This window comes from Octopus bimaculoides, chromosome 3 (genome assembly GCF_046866305.1).
Source record: "Octopus bimaculoides isolate indiv1 chromosome 3, ASM4686630v1, whole genome shotgun sequence".
Classification (NCBI taxonomy): domain Eukaryota; kingdom Metazoa; phylum Mollusca; class Cephalopoda; order Octopoda; family Octopodidae; genus Octopus; species Octopus bimaculoides.
Window position 1 is genome coordinate 78886778 of NC_142930.1, and position 18348 is coordinate 78905125.

The 18348-nt window shown below is 39.1% G+C and overlaps 1 protein-coding gene across 5 annotated transcripts in view; it reads left to right on the forward strand.

The window, feature by feature from the left end:
• Positions 1–17999, forward strand: part of LOC106882588 (uncharacterized) — a 62667-nt gene extending 44668 nt beyond the window's left edge. For all 5 annotated transcript variants that reach the window (XM_089349290.1, XM_089349293.1, XM_089349294.1 and 2 more), the window contains one exon: positions 17846–17999. In XM_089349290.1, coding sequence (XP_089205416.1) covers positions 17846–17945 — 100 coding nt within the window. In that variant the 3' untranslated portion in view covers positions 17946–17999. The remainder of the gene's footprint in view (positions 1–17845) is intronic.
• Positions 18000–18348: the final 349 nt, after the last annotated feature.

Sequence of the window (18348 nt, forward strand, 5' to 3'; positions counted from 1 at the left end):
TACCATGTACTTCCTTTTTATGTTCATATATGTATGTATATATGTATTATATATAAGTATATATATGTACATATAAGTAAATATATGTATATATAAGTATATATATATGTATATATATGTGTGTATATGTATATATATGTTTGTATATATATATATATGTACATATGTATTTATATGTATATATGTATATACATGTATATATATGTATACATGATTCGCTCCAATCTCTCTAAAATCCACACTATCGACCGCCTTCTTCCTCCAGCCTTTTCCATATTTTTCTCCTCTCTGTCACCCTCCCATGCTCACAATACATTGCGCTTTATCATTCAACTTAATCATCTCTTTCATGCATTTCTTACCGACACTAAGCTCCGCAAACTTCACTCACTCCTCCATTCCTCTACACCCGATGCCACTACCCCAACCCCTCCACCACCCTTCTCCCTCCCTGATGTGCATTCCCCACCCACACCCAACCACCCTGCCTCTCCCACACACACTCCACACCCTCCCTCCCAGCCCTCCACCATCCCGACCGCCCCTCCTAACCCTACTTCATCCCCTCCTACTTCTATTCCACCCACCCCTTCTCCACTTCAGCCTGTCGTTACCATTCCCCCAGATCTTCCTCTCTCTGAGGCGGAGCGCTCCGTCCTCAATAGGGGTCTGCGCTTCATCCCACTTACTCCATCCTGCAAGGAATTTCAAACCCGTGCTGATGTCCACAGCTTTGTGCGCCGCGTTAGGTTGGGTGCGCTTTTCCATAACACACCACCCGCACCCAACGAGGACTGCTTCACTGACCTGGGCCGACGACCATCCCAGTGGACGCCTGCTCCTGGCCAGTTCCAGGCAGTTGATCTTTTCGCGGGCGCCTGCCAACGCGCTGTGGGCCGGTTTAACTTTTCCAGGCGTCCATCTCGACTCAACATCTCCCCAGCCGAACTCTCGGCCCTTCGATCCCTCCGATGCCGCACGGACATCATCATAAAACCGGCTGATAAGGGTGGAGCCGTGGTAGTATGGCGCGCGGACCTCTACGAGGCCGAAGCTCTCCGTCAACTTCGAGATACCTCATTCTACCGCCCTCTGCCCTCTGACCCCACGCCCAGCTACCAGCAGACTGTGTCCTCCACTATCCATGACCTCATCCTCTCCTCTCGTCTCCCCGCCACCGCCTCCAACCTTATTGTTCGCACCCCCACACCCCCACCATTTACTTCCTCCCCAAGATCCATAAACCGAACAACCCTGGCTGCCCCATCGTCTCCGCCTGCAATTGCCCCACCGAGCTTATCTCAAAATACCTAGACCGTGTCCTCTCCCCCCTAGTGGCTTCTCTCCCTTCCCACATTCATGACACTAACCACGCGCTTCGTCTATTCAATTCTTTCTCTTTTCCTCCCGGCCCTTCTAAGCTTCTCTTCACTCTAGACATCCAGAGCCTCTATACAGTGATCCCCCACGACGAGGGGCTGCGTGCCCTGAAGTTTTTTCTAGACCAACGCCCCAACCCACAACCCGACACCTCCACACTCATTCGTCTGGCTGAACTTGTCCTATCTCTCAACTGCTTCTCGTTCGCGGGAGATATCTACCAGCAAAAATCGGGAGTGGCCATGGGGACGATAATGGGCCCCAACTACGCGAACCTCTTCGTTGGTTATGTTGAGGCCCAAATATTCTCCAGTTTCACTGGTCCCACTCCCGAACTATACGGTCGGTATATCGACGACGGTATCGGTGCCACCTCACTCTCCCGCGAACATCTTGACTCGTTCCTCTCTTTCGTTCAGTCTTTCCATCCTGCCCTCCACTTCTCCTGTACTGTCTCTGACACCTCTGTCCCCTTTCTCGACATTTCGGTCAGCATCCTCCACTCCGCCCTTAGCACCTCCATCCACTACAAACACACAGACTCACACTCCTATCTCAACTTCTCCTCCTCCCACCCTAGACACACAAAACTTTCTATCCCCTATTCCCAATTCCTCCGTCTACGCAGACTTTGTAGCGACAGCCATGACTTTGAGACTCAGTCTCAACTCATGGCTCACCACTTTAGCCTGCGTGGATATCCACCCACCACCATCCACACCGCCCTTGCCAGAGCACGTTCTGTGGACCGTGCATCTGCTCTCTCCCCCCGAACCCGCCCTGCCGTTTCCCGCCTCCCTTTTCCCCTTACCTACCATCCCACCACCCTACCCCTCCAACGCTCCATTCTCCGAGCTTTTCGGCGCCTCCAGTCCGACCCCTCCACCTCCCACATCTTCCCCAATCGACCCCTCCCCTCCTTCAAACGAGCCCACAACCTACGGGACCTCTTGGTCCACAGCTTCTTCCCCAACCCAACCTCCCAACCTGGCTCGTTCCCCTGCTCCCGCCCACGCTGCCGCACTTGCCCTTACCTCTCCAACACCACCCTCCTCACCAGCACCCATCACCGACCCTATCGCATCACCGACTCCTTCACCTGCACGTCTACCAACATCATATATTGTCTCTCCTGCTCTCTCTGCCAATCCCTGTACATCGGACAAACGGGGCGCCGCCTGGCCGACCGATTTGCGGAACACCTCCGAGATATCAACGTCGGCAATGACACCCCGGTGTCACGCCACTTCCGTTCTGCCGGCCACTCCTTGCGGCAACACCTGTCTGTGTTTGGATTGTCCATGCACAGGGGCCATCCGGACACCCGTTTGCGCCGTGAACAGGGATTAATCTTCTATCTTCGCTCCTTTGCGGCACATGGGCTCAACTCCCCTCCACTCTTCATCTAACCCCCTCCTCCTGTCTCTCTCCCCCACCCTCCCTCCTACCACCCATCTCTCCCCTCCCCCACCTCCTGCTCCGATTCCTACTTCTTTGTATGTCTCTTCACCTAAGCCTAACCCACAGACCCCTACCCACAGACCCCTACCTCTACCCCACCCTAAGCCTAACCCACACTCCACCCATGCCTTCCCCACCTCCCAACACCCTCACATCACACCACACCAATACCATGGTATATATATGTATATATGTATATATATATATATATATATATATATATATATATATATATATGTATTTATATGTATATATATATATATATGTATTTATATGTATATATATATATATATGTATTTATATGTATATATGTATATACATGTATATATATGTATTTATATGTATATATATGTATATACATGTATATATATGTATACATGTATATATATATATATATATTATATTATATTTATATGTATATATATATATATATATATATATATATATACACATATATATATATATATATATATATATATATATATATATATATATATATACACATATATATATATATATATATATACACATATATATATATATATATATATACACATATATATATATATATATATATATATATATATATACACATATATATATATATATATATATACACATATATATATATGTATATATATATATATATATATATATATATATATATATATACATATATATGTATATATATATATATATATATGTATATATATATATATACACATATATATATGTGTATATATATATATATACACATATATATATGTGTATATATATATATATACACATATATATATATGTGTATATATATATCTATATATATATATATATATATATATATATATATGTATGTCAGGTCACGTATGAGGCTCTCATAAGTGCTACTGGTAACATGTAATCCAGTACAACCTGTTGCATGGTCGGGTTGCCGGCGACTAAACTGTCACCCCCACCAGGCTACCCTGGTGAGGAGGGTTGCTAGAAACCCAGCAGGATTAAAAACAAGACCTGTCGAAAGCTCGGATGGACCTAGTGCAGGCTCAACGGCTATCTAGCAATAGCACGGGTACGCAGAAATTCCGGGATGGTGTCCGGCGTGCTGAAAGACTACTGGGAGTGAGGCGCCCCTCAGCTTTTGTTGAAGCATGTCTCTAGGAGAAGGTCACTCTGATATAAAACCAAATATGCAGGGAATGGCATTGGACATTTTGGGGATCTTTGGTTTGTGCTAGAGATTACGGCGCTCCCACATCCCTGAGCCTGCGACTTATATTTGGCACCAGACATCTTGCTCCGGCTTGTCTCTGGATAATGTCAATAAAGTGGAGAGGGTCTATGAGGTGTTGTGCAAACCTCAGTGGACCTAAAACTCAGCACAAGCATTGCCGACACCTACTCGACATGTGCGTTTTTTTTTTTTCCTATATATATTTATCTTATTTTTAGTATATATTTATCTTATTTTAAGTATATATTTTCTTCATTTTTAGTATATATTTTTATTTTATATATATATATATATATATTTATATATTTTTATTCGTAAGTCCTGCGGCGATGGGAAGGTGGTGAAGCATGCAGACCTGACGGGTTGGAAGCATGTAGTCAGCGACCTGCACGTAGGCGGCCCATGCTAGTCATCTCCTTGTCGCCCAAGACAGCGGTAGGATTCGGTTGCTGCATGGGTGTCTGAGCAGTTCCATTTGGAGAGGGCACTGCTCACCCGGAGACTGGGGAGGTTCTAGAAAAGGTGAACCAAAAATTGCCTGTCTTTCCATATCTGGTCAGTTTAGCGCGACTGACGGATGTCCATCCTATGCTCGAAAAACAAAGAGCCTTTTATTTATAAAATCTGGACGGAACTTAAACATTTCATGTTGGAATGTTCGCACCCTGTTTGACAACAAGAGTGATTGTAGGTCTGAAAGACGCACTGCACTTGTTGCTCGTGAGCTGAATTGTTATAAAATTGATATAGCTGCATTCTCAGAGACTCGTATAGAAGGTGATGGTCAGCTTGAGGAAGTAGGAGGTGGATACACCTTTTTTTGGAAAGGAAGGCAGAAGGAGGAGTGCAGAGAGGCTGGTGTTGGTTTTGCAGTCCGATCTGATATCCTTAAGAAGTTCGAAGAGCTCCCTGTTCCTATAAATGAACGTATAATGACGCTACGGTTGCACTTGAAAGATTAGCGGTTTGCTACTCTAATAAGTGCCTATTCACCTACTTTGACTAGCTGTGATGAAGATAAAACAATCTTTTATACCCAGCTAAGAGCCATACTTAGAAAAATCCCCAATTCTGATAAAGTCATTCTACTGGGGGATTTTAATGCCAGAGTTGGAACAGACTGGCAAACATGGAACTCTCTAGGATGTTTTGGAGTAGGGAAAATGAATAGCAATGGTCTCATGCTACTGGAGCTTTGCGAAGAACATGGACTTTACAGCGCAAGCACTTATTTTATGCACAAAGGTGATCACACAACAACGGGGATGCATCCAAGGTCCAAAGTCTGACACTTGCTGGATTATGTCACCATCCGCAAACGCGACATTTATGACATTTGTAATGTCAAGTCCTTCTATGGATCAGAATGCTGGACAGACCACAGTTTGGTGTGAGCAAAGTTTTGAATGGTAATTAGAGTAAAATAGAGAAGTGGACCAGTCAGCATTCCTCGCCGTCTAAATGTCTACAAGGTATATGATGTTGTGGTTAGGAAAGAACTTCAGACTCGCTTGTCCAGCATTGAAACTGCTGCAGCATGGGAGGATTTTCGAGACCACGTTCTACAATGTGCAGCCGAAACCCTAGGATATGTTACTGCCAGACACAGAGACTGGTTTGACGAGAATGATGCTGAAGTTCAGCGACTATTCAGTTTCCGTCTACCAAATCCACTCACAAGGCTTTGGTCGGCCCGAGGCTATGGTAAAAGACATTTGCCCAAGATGCGATGCAGTGGGACTGAACCTGGAACCATGTGGTTGGTAAGCAATCTACTTACCACACAGCCACTCCTATGTATATATGTATATATGCATATGTATATATATTTATATATATATATGTATATATATGCATATATATATTTGTATATATATGTTTGGATATATGCATATATATCTATTTATCTATATGTATATAATTATATATATCTATCTATATATATATATCTTATCTATAAAAGGCAGATTTTCAGTGTGTGTGTGTATATGTTTAAAATTCATACATTTACTCAATTCCAAATTTCTTGGGTGAAAGAATCGGAATTAATATTCTAAATACCATAACTTAGGACAAAGCGTCATTTTTTCCATCAAAATAACTCCCAATTACGAATAAAATCCATAAAACTACACAAATTTACATTTTCCCCTCTAATAATTTCCTCTTTCTACTACCTTTACAAACCCTTTCAATTCTTACTGTCTTTTATGAACCTTTATGAACGATCCAACAACAAATACAAAAAGAAAGGAAGGAGAAACACTGACAGTAAAAGAAACAGACACAATACCATCATCATCATCATCATCATCATCGTTTAACATCCGCTTTCCATGCTAGCATGGTTGGACGATTTGACTGAGGACTGGTGCAACCGGATAGCTACACCAGGCTCCAATCTAATTTGGCAGAGTTTCTACAGCTGGATGCCCTTCCTAACGCCAACCACTCAGAGAGTGTAGTGGGTGCTTTTACGTGTCACCCGCACGAAAACGGCCACGCTCGAAATGGTGTCTTTTATGTGCCACCCGCACAAGAGCCAGTCTAGGGGCACTGGCAACGATGTCGCTCGAAAACCCTACAAGGCCAGTCAGGCGGTACTGGCAACGGTCACGCTCAGGATGGTACATCTTATGTGCCACCTGCACAAGAGCCAGTCCAGGGGCCCTGGCAACGATCTCACTTGGCTTGCCGGGTCTTCTCACGCACAGCACATTTCCAAAGGTCTCGGTCAGTAGTCATCGCATCGGTGAGGCCCAATGTTCAAAGGTCTTGCCTCACCACCTCAGCCCAGGTCTTCCTGGGCCTACCTCTTCCACGGGTTCCCTCACATGTTAGGGAGTGGCACTTTTTCATGCAGCTATCCTCATTCATTCTCACCACATGTCCAAACCAGCGCAATCGTCTCTCTTGCACACCACTACTGATGCTTCTTATGTTCAGCTTTTCTCTCAAGATACTTACACTCTGACGGGTATTCACATTTACATTACACATCCAGCGGAGCATACTGGCTTCATTCCTTGCGAGCTTACGCATGTCCTCAGCAGTCACAGCCCATGTTTCACTGCCATGAAGCATGGCTGTTCGTACACATGCGTCATACAGTCTGCCTTTTACTCTGAGTGAGAGTCCCTCTGTCGCCAGCAGAGGTAAGAGCTCTCTAAACTTGGCCCAGGCTATTCTTATTGTAGCAGTTACACTTTCAGCGCACCCACCCCCACTACTAACTTGGTCACCCAGATAGCGGAAGCTATCAACTACCTCTAGTTTTTCTCCCTGGAATGAGATAGAAGTTGTTTCCTGTTTGTTTACAGTGTTTATTGCACCTGAACATCTGCCACATACAAAAACTAACTTCGTAGTTAATCTGCCTTTGATATTGCTATATATGTATATATATATGTGTGTATGTATATATATGTGTATGTATACATATGTATGCATATATTTATGTATACATCTATATATATATATATATAATATAATTTATATAAGGGCATTACTATACAGTAATGCCTCACGCTTAGAGGGACTTTATAAGTCAAAACTACCAAAATAAGCACATATTTATCGAACGCGAGGAATGTAACTTTTCAAAGCTAACCTCCTAAAAACTTCTAACTTAACGGCAAACCACTGGTTTCATAATTAATACAGCAAAACTATGCAGTAAGCTGCATCTTTTATTCATCAGTACACATATGGTCGAGACACATAAAGAATAAACAAAAATCAACATACCCTGATGTACCCAACACAGTACAATGACTTCTGTTCGTCCTTATATATCCGTGAAAGAGGCGGGCTTATCAAGTTACATTTCGGCAACATGTATATTATATATATTTATGGGAAAAAAATGATGGGTTTTTTTCCTTAAGAGGTTTTTTCATGCTGACTACTTGATAAATTCTTATAAAGATTTTATCCTTATATTATATATCTATGTATATATATATATATATATATATATATATATATATATATATATATATTCACATATACAATGCAGATGTTAAACGATGATGATATATACATATATATATATATATATATATATATATATATACACACATACACACACTCACACATATATATCATCATCATCATCATCATTATTGTTTAACTTCCGCTTTTCATGCTGGCATGGGTTGAACTGTTTGACTGAGGACTGGTGAGCCAGATGGCTGCACCAGGCTCGAATCTGATCTGGCAGAGTTTCTACAGCTGGATGCCCTTCCTAACGCCAACCACTCTGAGAGTGCAGTGGGTGCTCTTACGTGCCACCGGCATGAAGGCCACTCAGGCATTACTGGCAACGACCACACTCAAATGGTGTTTTTACGTGTCACCTGTACAGGAAGCAGTCCAGCGGCACTGGCAATGCCCTCGCTCAAATGTCGTTTTCCATGTACCACCGGCACAAGTGCCAGTATGGCGACGCTGGTAACGATCAGGCTCGAACGACGCTATTTACATGCCACCGGCATGGGGGCCAATCAGCGGCTCTGGCGACGATCACACTTGGATGGTGCTCTTAGCGCTCCACTAGCACAGATGCCAGTCATGCGGTGCTGTCATCGAATTTGATTTCAATTTCGATTTCACTTGCCTCAATAGGTCTTCACAAGCAGAGTTTAGTGTCCAATGAAAGAAAGGTATGCCTAAGTGGGCTGGTTACACCACTGGCATAGGCCAGAGGTTATGCTCTCACTTGGCTTGCCGGGTCTTGTCAAGCACAGCATATTTCCAAAGGTCTTGGTCACTAGTCATTGCCTCGTTGAGGCCTAATGTTCGAAGGTCGTGCTTCACCACCTCATCCTAGGTCTACTTCTTCCACAGTTTCCCTCAACCGCTAGGGTGTGACACTTTTTCACACAGCTATCCTCATCTATTCATACCACATGACCATACCAGCACGCTTCTTAGGTCCAACTTTTCTCTCGAGGCACTTACACTCTGTCGAATATGCACACTGACATTACACATCCATCGGAGGATACTGGCTTCATTCCTTGCAAGCTTACGCATGTCCTCAGAAGTCATGGCCCATGTTTCACTGCCATGTAGCATGACTGTTCATACACCTGCGTCATCCAGTCTGCCTTTTACTCTGAGTGAGAGGCCCTTTGTCACCAGCAGAGGTAGGAGCCCTCTGAACTTTGCCCATATATAAAAACACACACATATATATGCATATTTGGGTGCATTACCAACTGTAAACAAAATGAAATATGAAAACAAGCGAGCCAAATACGCAAATGAGAGAAAAAAATTGAAAACAGGACAAGCAACACAAAGAATGACCCTTCATCAGTTGCTGGCTGCCTATCCACTCCTCATTTTGAGCATTCAACGACAATATGAGTCTTTGAAGACAGTTGCTCCCATAACTTCCAAAATAAAATTTGGATTTTATGGAGAGTCAAAGTTGGGGACAAAAAGAGGACAGTGGTGACATACAAGGAAACCAAACACAAATAAACATGGAGTGTTATTAGATCAGAATGAGGGGGGAAATAGTTTTCTGTTTTTGTTCCCAACTTTGACCCTCCATAAAATGAAAAACTCATTCTGAAAGTTATGGGAGCAACTGTCATTGAATACTCGAAATGAGGAGCAGGTAGACAGCTGACAACTGATGAATGGCTGTCCCTTGTGTTACTTGTCTGGTTTGCAATTTTTTTCTCTCTTCTGTTGTTTACAGTTGGTGGCGTCCAGGATCCATATATGCACACGCACGCACGCACGCACGCGCGCATGCGCACACACACACACACACACACTAGCTGGGGCAGTGAAAAATTCACAGAAAATATAAAAATGTAAGTATCTGGTGCTGGGAGAAATGTTTCTATATTGTGACAGTTAAAGGTAGTGAGCTGGCAGAATCGTTAGAATGTCAGACGAAATGCTTAGCGATATTTCCTCTGTCTTTACATTCTGAGTTCAAATTCTGCTGAGGTCGACTTTGCCCTTCATTCTTTTAGGGTTGATAAAGTAAGTACCAGTTGTATACTGAGGTCGATCTAATTGAATCTAATCTCTAATTGCCTATAGTAGAAACATATATTGCAACAGTTACAGAATATAGAAAGAAGGGTAAAGCCGATAATTATATAATCCAACCAAAATATCTGTTACGCAAAAGTAAACAAAATTACTATTTAACCTTAGAATATGTCGTACATATTCAGAGAACCCTCTTGGTTTAGTGGTATGGAAGGTTTCTCTTATAATCTTTTACTTGTTTGTCATTTGATGGTGGCCATGCAGGAACACCACCCTTTAGTCAAAATTGACCCCTGAACTTATTCCCTGTAAGCCTGGTGCTTATTATATCAGTTTCTTCTGCTGAACAACTAAGTTACAGGAATGCAAACACCAACATTGGTTGTCAAGCAATGGTGGTGGGGGTACCAACACAGTCACATTCATAGATACATTTGTGTGTGTGAGGAGGTACAATGGCCCAGTGGTTAGGGCAGCAGACTTGCGGTCATAGGATCATGGTTTCGATTCCCAGACTGGACGTTGTGTTTATTGAGCAAAAGCACCTAAAGCTCCACGAGGCTCCAGTAGGGGGTGGTCGTGAACTCTGTTGTATTCTTTCACCACAACTTTCTCTCTTTCTTCCTGTTTCTGTTGTACTTGTATTTCAAAGGGCAGCCTTGTCATACTATGTGTGATGCTGAATTTCCCCAAGAACTACGTTAAGCGTACATATGTTTATGGAGTGCTCAGCCACTTGCACATTAATTTCATGAGCAGGCTGTTCTGTTGATTGGATCAACTAGTATCCTCGTTGTCATAACCAACAGAGTGCCACAATATATGTGTGTGTGTGTGCAAATGGAACAACTCTGTGTGGTTGTTTAATTTGCTAAAAATAACAGCCAAATCTCTCTCATACTATACTCTTGTTAGTATTAAGGAAAGGGTGAAAATAGAATTAGTATTTTTGATTTTATTTGGCTCTATGAATTTAATTTTTTTTAATGCTTTCATCTATTATTTGATACAAGAAAAAAAAGAAATTGGAAAAATCCTGACCAAAACACAGAAATTGTAACTTAGCAAAAATATAGAAAGAGAAAGAAAAGGTTGTATTCCAAAGCGAAAAGATGGCTTTTAGCTGAGGTGTAATTTTATAATTGCAACAAATTCAAAATTTAAATTTCGGAACATAAGACTAAACATGTTATCTGGTGTATGGCCGAATTCAAATGGGTAGAAGACCTAAAATAAATGTATGCGTGTGTGTGTGTGGTTGGGACTTTAATAGCCAGGGGCCAATTTCAGTTCAATCATAGAAAGGAATTCAGCCACTCCCTCTCAATTTTTCTCTCTTTTTTACCTCCTCTCTCCCTTGCTAGACACATGCATCAAATTTAAGTATCTTAATTTTCCCATTAAGATTGTTACTGCTTTAGTGGAGAAGTAGGCATGGGTGTTGAGAAGTAGTAATACAACACATAGGTGGTGGTTTCAAATCTCTTCCAGAAATTACAAGAGATCTAATTAAAATTTTTTATTTAAGCAACAAAATTTCTTTCTCTTAAGCATAACACATGCATCATGTACGTACAAAAACCAAATTGGTATATTAACATCCACTCTTTTCTCTCGTTTGCATATTTTACTTGTTTGTTTTTGTACTTCATGTTGATGACGTCCTGCACCCATATATATATATATATATATATATAATCATCATTGTCGTTTAACGTCCGCTTTCCCTGCTAGCATGGGTCGGACGATTTGACTGAGGACTGGTGAAACCAGATGGCTACACCAGGCTCCAATCTGATTTGGCAGAGTTTCTACGACTGGATGCCCTTCCTAACGCCAACCACTCAGAGAGTGTAGTGGGTGCTTTTACGTGTCACCCGCACGAAGGCCAGTCAGGCAGGTACTGGCAACGGCCATGCTCAAGATGGTGTATTTTCTGTGCCACCTGCACAAGAGCCAGTCCAGGGGCACTGGCAACGATCTCGCTTGAAAATCCTACGAAGGCCAGTCAGGTGGGTACTGGCAACGGCCATGCTCAAGATGGTATATTTTCTGTGCCACCTGCACAAGAGCCAGTCCAGGGGCACTGGCAACAATCTCGCTCGAAAGTCCTTAGACATGCCGCGGGCACAAGTGCCAGAAAGGCGATGCTGTTCACAGGTGCCGTCACAAATTCGCTTTTGCTTGCCTCAATAAGTCTTCGCAAGCTGAGTTTCGTGTCCAATTTAACTCGATTTCGATTTCACTTGTTCAACAGGTCTTCGCAAGTGGAGTTTAGTGTCCAACGAAGGAAGGTACACCTAAGTGGACTGGCTGAGGCCTTAGATTTAGATCTCACTTGGCTTGCTGGGTTTTCTCATGCACAGCATTTGACAGAGTATCTACAGCTGGATGTCCTTCCTAAACGCCAACCACTCAGAGAGTGTAGTGGGTGCTTTTACATGCCATCGGAATGAAGGCCAGTCATGCGGTACTGGCAATGGCCACACTCAAAATGGTGTATTTTATGTGCCACCCGCACAAAAGCCAGTCCAGGGGCACTGGCAACGATCTCGCTCAAGACCACCAAGTGGACTACTAATGTGCTAGAAGAAGATCACATGTAATGTGTCTTTTAAAACTGAATAGTTCTCAAAGAAAAAATCTAGCGAAGCAAAACATACGGGCGAGACTAGTGAAAATTACAGAAATAAATACAAAGAATATCTGTAGACCAGTTTCTAAATTAATATTTCCTTACCGAAAATATCTGTTTCTCTTCAGGACGGACTACGAACGAAATATAATTCCCAGAATCATGTACTAGTTGTTCCCAACGAATGAAGAACGTGCACATGGTTCTGTTAATTATATAGGGTAAGATTCAAAAGTCTTTGTTTTGGCGCGCTAAATCCAGAAATATCTCTGTAGAAAATAATTTCTGCATCGAATTTACCAACTTTGAGAATGTGGTTATGGTTTAATTTTATATATATATACATACACACACACACACACACACACACATATATATATATATATATATATATATATATATATATATATATATATATATACATATATATATATATACATATTTTGTATATTATTATTTAATTGAACGCTACGCATCCATTTCCAAGTAAGTTTATCTTAACCTTTTTGATGCGACTCTACTCTATACTCTTTTCTCCCTCATCCTTCTCTAATTCCCTTTTTCTCCCCTTCACCTTTTCTATCTATCTTTCTTTCCCCCTCTTTCTCCTTTTGTCTCTCGTTGCTCACACGTGATCATTGTCCATCTTTCTTTTCCTACATGACGTTCTAAGGACTGGGCGTCTTCCATCTCTCTCTTCTAACTTTTCTAAGAAAATATTTCTTCCACCATTCACTATTTTTACCCTCGAGGAATTCAGCCACTACCTCTCACTTCCTCTCCCCCTTGCTCAACACACATGTATATATATATACACACACACACACACACATATATACACACACACACATATATATACACATATATATACACACACATACACACACATATAGATATATGGGAGAATTTATGAGAAAACAACAGACGAAGACATATGGTGTAAACAACAAATGGATGTATTAGTATAACGCACGGGAACAGAGAGTGTAGTGGGTGCTTTTACGTGCCACTGGCACGAAGGCCAGTCAGGCGGTACTGGCAACGGCCATGCTCAAAATGGTGTATTTTACATGCCACCCGCACAAGAGCCAGTCCAGCGGCACTGGCAATGATCTCGCTCGAAAGTCCTTACACATGCCATGGGCACAAGTGCCAGAAAGGCAACACTGGGCACAGATGCCATCCCGATTTCGCTTTCGCTTGCCCCAATAAGTCTTCGCAAGCTGAGTTTCGTGTCCAATGAAGGAGACGACGTTGGCATGGGTGCCAGTCTTGCGCTGGTTAATATTTTTTTCAGTGATTTAGGTTGCATTTTACTTTTGATAATTTTGTGTGAGTTAAAATTTTGTTCATTGTATTATCTTTTGTGAGGATGGGTAGATTTTGGATGATAACGTTAAAGGTTTCGTTGTTTCTAGGTTTATGTGTGGAGATGTATGAGAGTATTTTTAAGTCTGGTTTAGTAGTTTGGTTGACTTCCCTTAATGTTTGTATGTCTATTTCCTTAGCTTGCTTAATTTCATCATTTATTAAACATATTGGGTAATGTCTTTTGATTAGTATTGATCTGAACTCAGATATATACATACATACACACACACACACACACACATACATACATACATATACATATATATATATATATATATATATATATATATATATATATATATATATATATATATATATATAAATGAAACATTCAAACACTGAGATTTGAAGTTAGATGTTACTACTGTCCATATCATCTGTGGATAAATTCTAAATTTGATGATATCACCAGTAGTGACATAGGTGGAACGCAGTTATAATAGCTTTAAATAGCTATGAATTATAAATTTCCACAAAGCGTAATAATGCTTAACAAGCATCTACCTGCTAGAAATAAGAGCTAAATCTTAAATTAATCCACCGTAGCGCACCAATATAACAGAGAAAAACAGTATGCGAAGAAAACAGAAAGAATTAAAATATTTAACAGCACAAATAAAAATATTATGCAATTAGGGATATCCACAAACCAGGTTTCAGCTTTTGGGTATTTATATATATATATATATATATATATATATATATATATATATATATATATATATATATATATACACATACATACACGCACACACGTACCTATATATATAATTAATACAATAATAGGATAAATGCTTATATAAGAATTTATCCAGTTTGATATATCTAATTTCTATTCTTCAATTAACTCCATTCTACTAAATAAGGCACTTTGGTTTGCTCATAATAAGGCGGGTCTTTCTAGAGAAGAGATTGATATTGTCTTAACAGCCAGAAAATCTATAATTAAATTTAATAATAAACTATGGACACGCAAAGACACTCCCAATGGTTTTGATGTGCCTATGGGAAGTTCCGACTCAGCACAGATAGCTGACTTGGTCTGCGCATATATTCTCTATGAATTAGCGGACCAATTTCCAACCATTAGGGGCGGTCTATACCGGGATGACCGTTTGCTTTATCTACATAATACCACAAACTAAAAAATACAAAAAGTTAAAAATAGACTAGCCAGGTTTTTCCGTAGAATGGGTTTTGGTATAACCTTTGAAGATGAAACCTCCATAGCCAATTTCCTAGATGTCACTCTAGACCTACACACCAAAACCTTTTTCCCTTACCATAAACCCTCCACTAACCTTAAGTATATTAGCCAGTTTAGTAATCATCCCAAAATGGTAACAAGAAATTTAGTTAGGAACATTTCACTTAGATTGTCAAACCTATCCACAACTGAAAATATTTTCAACAATGAAGCTGAATTTTATAACTCTGCCTTATTAAAAGCAGGATATAAAGAAAAGGTCAGATACATTAATTCTACTTACGATCTTTTTACCTATGATAATAAAGATATTAAAATTGATAGTAACAATAAATATAATGATTGTCCTCATCATAAACCTATTGACAATAACAAACAGTCACATGTTTTTTTACATTATAGGGGAGGTAACCGACAATTTAAACCCTTTTTTAATAATAGTAATAATAATAATAATAATAATAATAATAATAAATTGAAGTTTTTTAGAAATAATAATAACCCACATACAAAACCTGAGTCTGATAAAAAATATCTGGCTTATAATTCCATTTGGAAAACAGATTAAATCAAATCTGGTTTCCCAGTTCCGAAATGCTGTTAATAAGAATTTCCCAAGACATTCTCATGACTTCCCTGTCATAAACACGCACAAGGTTAAATTTGGATTTTCAAACACTAAAAGTATCTTGCAAATAATATCCACACACAATATGAGACTATTAAATTCATACACAGGTACCGATAGCAATAACATTAATTCAGACAATACAAACCATTACCATTATAACGATAACAATACAAATAAAGAATTATAATATAAAATATAATGATAATAATTACCACAACATCATTATTTCGGAAGTTAATAGCAACAGAATTAGTTTTTTTAAGTGATGATGCAAAACTCAAAAACACTATATATCAATGCAAGGTCAGCACCCCTACCAATGTGTCTTTTTACATTGGATCAGCCTCTTCGCCAATATCCAGAAAAATATCTAACCATTAGTCTTCTTTTAGGGATAGAAATAAATGCAATACCACGAATCTTAGCAAATTAATTTGGGGACTTAAAGACAACATATAATTTAACTTAGACTGGATAATTCTCTCCACATCTATACCATACGATAAAGGTAAGAAATTTTGCCCATTATGCAATACGGAACTGTTCTTCATTTTATTCTCGAAGAATAAACTGGTGAACATGTTCATCAAAAATGCGTACATTGGCAACCACACGCATTGTTTTCATATAATTAACCCATACTAATTTATATAACGTAGATGACTCAGCTATTTATCTATTAGTTTTTCACATAATTCAAGCGATACAAGTTAATTATACCTTTATATGTATAAAGGTATGGTTGGCTTGTTTCACTTGATATATGTTATCTGAACACTCCATCTTTTGAACCCAAATTAGGACACCCAGAATGTCTATAAACATGAACTTAAACATTACTTTCAGTTTAACTTAACATAAACATTACTTCCAACTATGTTCAATATGTTGTGCTCCAATAACCTATTTCCTTTGATTTCATTGCTCTTTCGTACCTCCATCTCCTTCACGTGCTGCTTTCACTTTCTTCAGCAAAGATAGGAGTTATTTATCCTGTTTAGGTTATATTAGTGGCATTATTCTGTGTCTAAGAATTTTAATTGTCTTCTGTAACTTTCTTAGACATATCTAAGATTCTGAAAGCAATCTTAGTTCATTTGTTTACGTTTATCGTAAGATGAATTCAAAACATATAAATATTTTCTACTCCTTGCTTTATGACGTATAAAATACTGCACCACATAAAATTTTATTTAATTTAATCTATTGGAAAACCCTTGCAACAACAAATATAGAGCGTGATTATCGAAGTAAACTTTGGTAATAATATTAACTTAGTTTATACAAGTAAATTTTACTTCTTTAACCCCCTTTTTCTTTTGCCCCCTCTAATTTCCATCTCACTTAACAATGCAATCTCTCTCTTTAGATTAATAGATCATTCATCACCTTTATAAATTGTCAATCACTTAATATCTTCCTAGTTAATATAAGCATCATTTTCCTATACATATAGCACTGCCTTAATATTCATCACCACACGACTACCTTGTGTATATGCGTACAAATGTATGTATATGCATGTATGTGTCTATGTGTATGTGTGTAGATATGTGTGCATATGTGTGTATGTATATACATGTGTACATATGTATGTATATATATGAACTTGTGTATGTATATATATATATATATATATATATATATATATATATATATATATAAATATACTTGTAGGTATTTATGTCAACACTGCATGTATAAATACAAGATTAATTCCCCTCTATGGTCCCATTATACATAAAACACTCTTCTTCCATTTTTATCAGGTTTTAAATCATTTTATTGACTTCCCATTCTAAATTTCTTCTTTTCCTTCTTTTCTTCCCTCCTTGTCCAATGTACTGCCTTGTAGTGTTGCAACCTCCAACGGTTTTTTCAAATAAGATACATAGTAATCTTCTCTACCCACAGTTATCACATTCGGTTAAAATGTCTTACGGTTAAGCTGGATCCTATGTATTTCCCTGAAGAGAAGATTACATCTTTATCAACATCACTCATTCCTTTGTAAGGAACCATTTGTAATCGTCGAAACATATGTCGGAAATAAAAGAATTCATTTAGATTATGCGTATTACTCCATTTATTAAATTTTTATATTTACTCAAATACCCAAAATAACAGGGAGTGTCTACCTCATAAACAGGAGTTACACCACAGTCATTTTGTGATCTTTGTTACTCTGGTATCTATTAACTAATTTATTTTGTCGGAGTTAATTATTAACTAAGAAAAAAATAAATACATATAATAATAATAATATATATACATATATATATATATATATATATATATATATATATATATATATATATATATATGTGATTTTATATATTTTATTAATTCATCAATAATATATTTAGGAAATCAATATTTAGTATTTCAAAAGATATATATCCAACATAACATGGTAG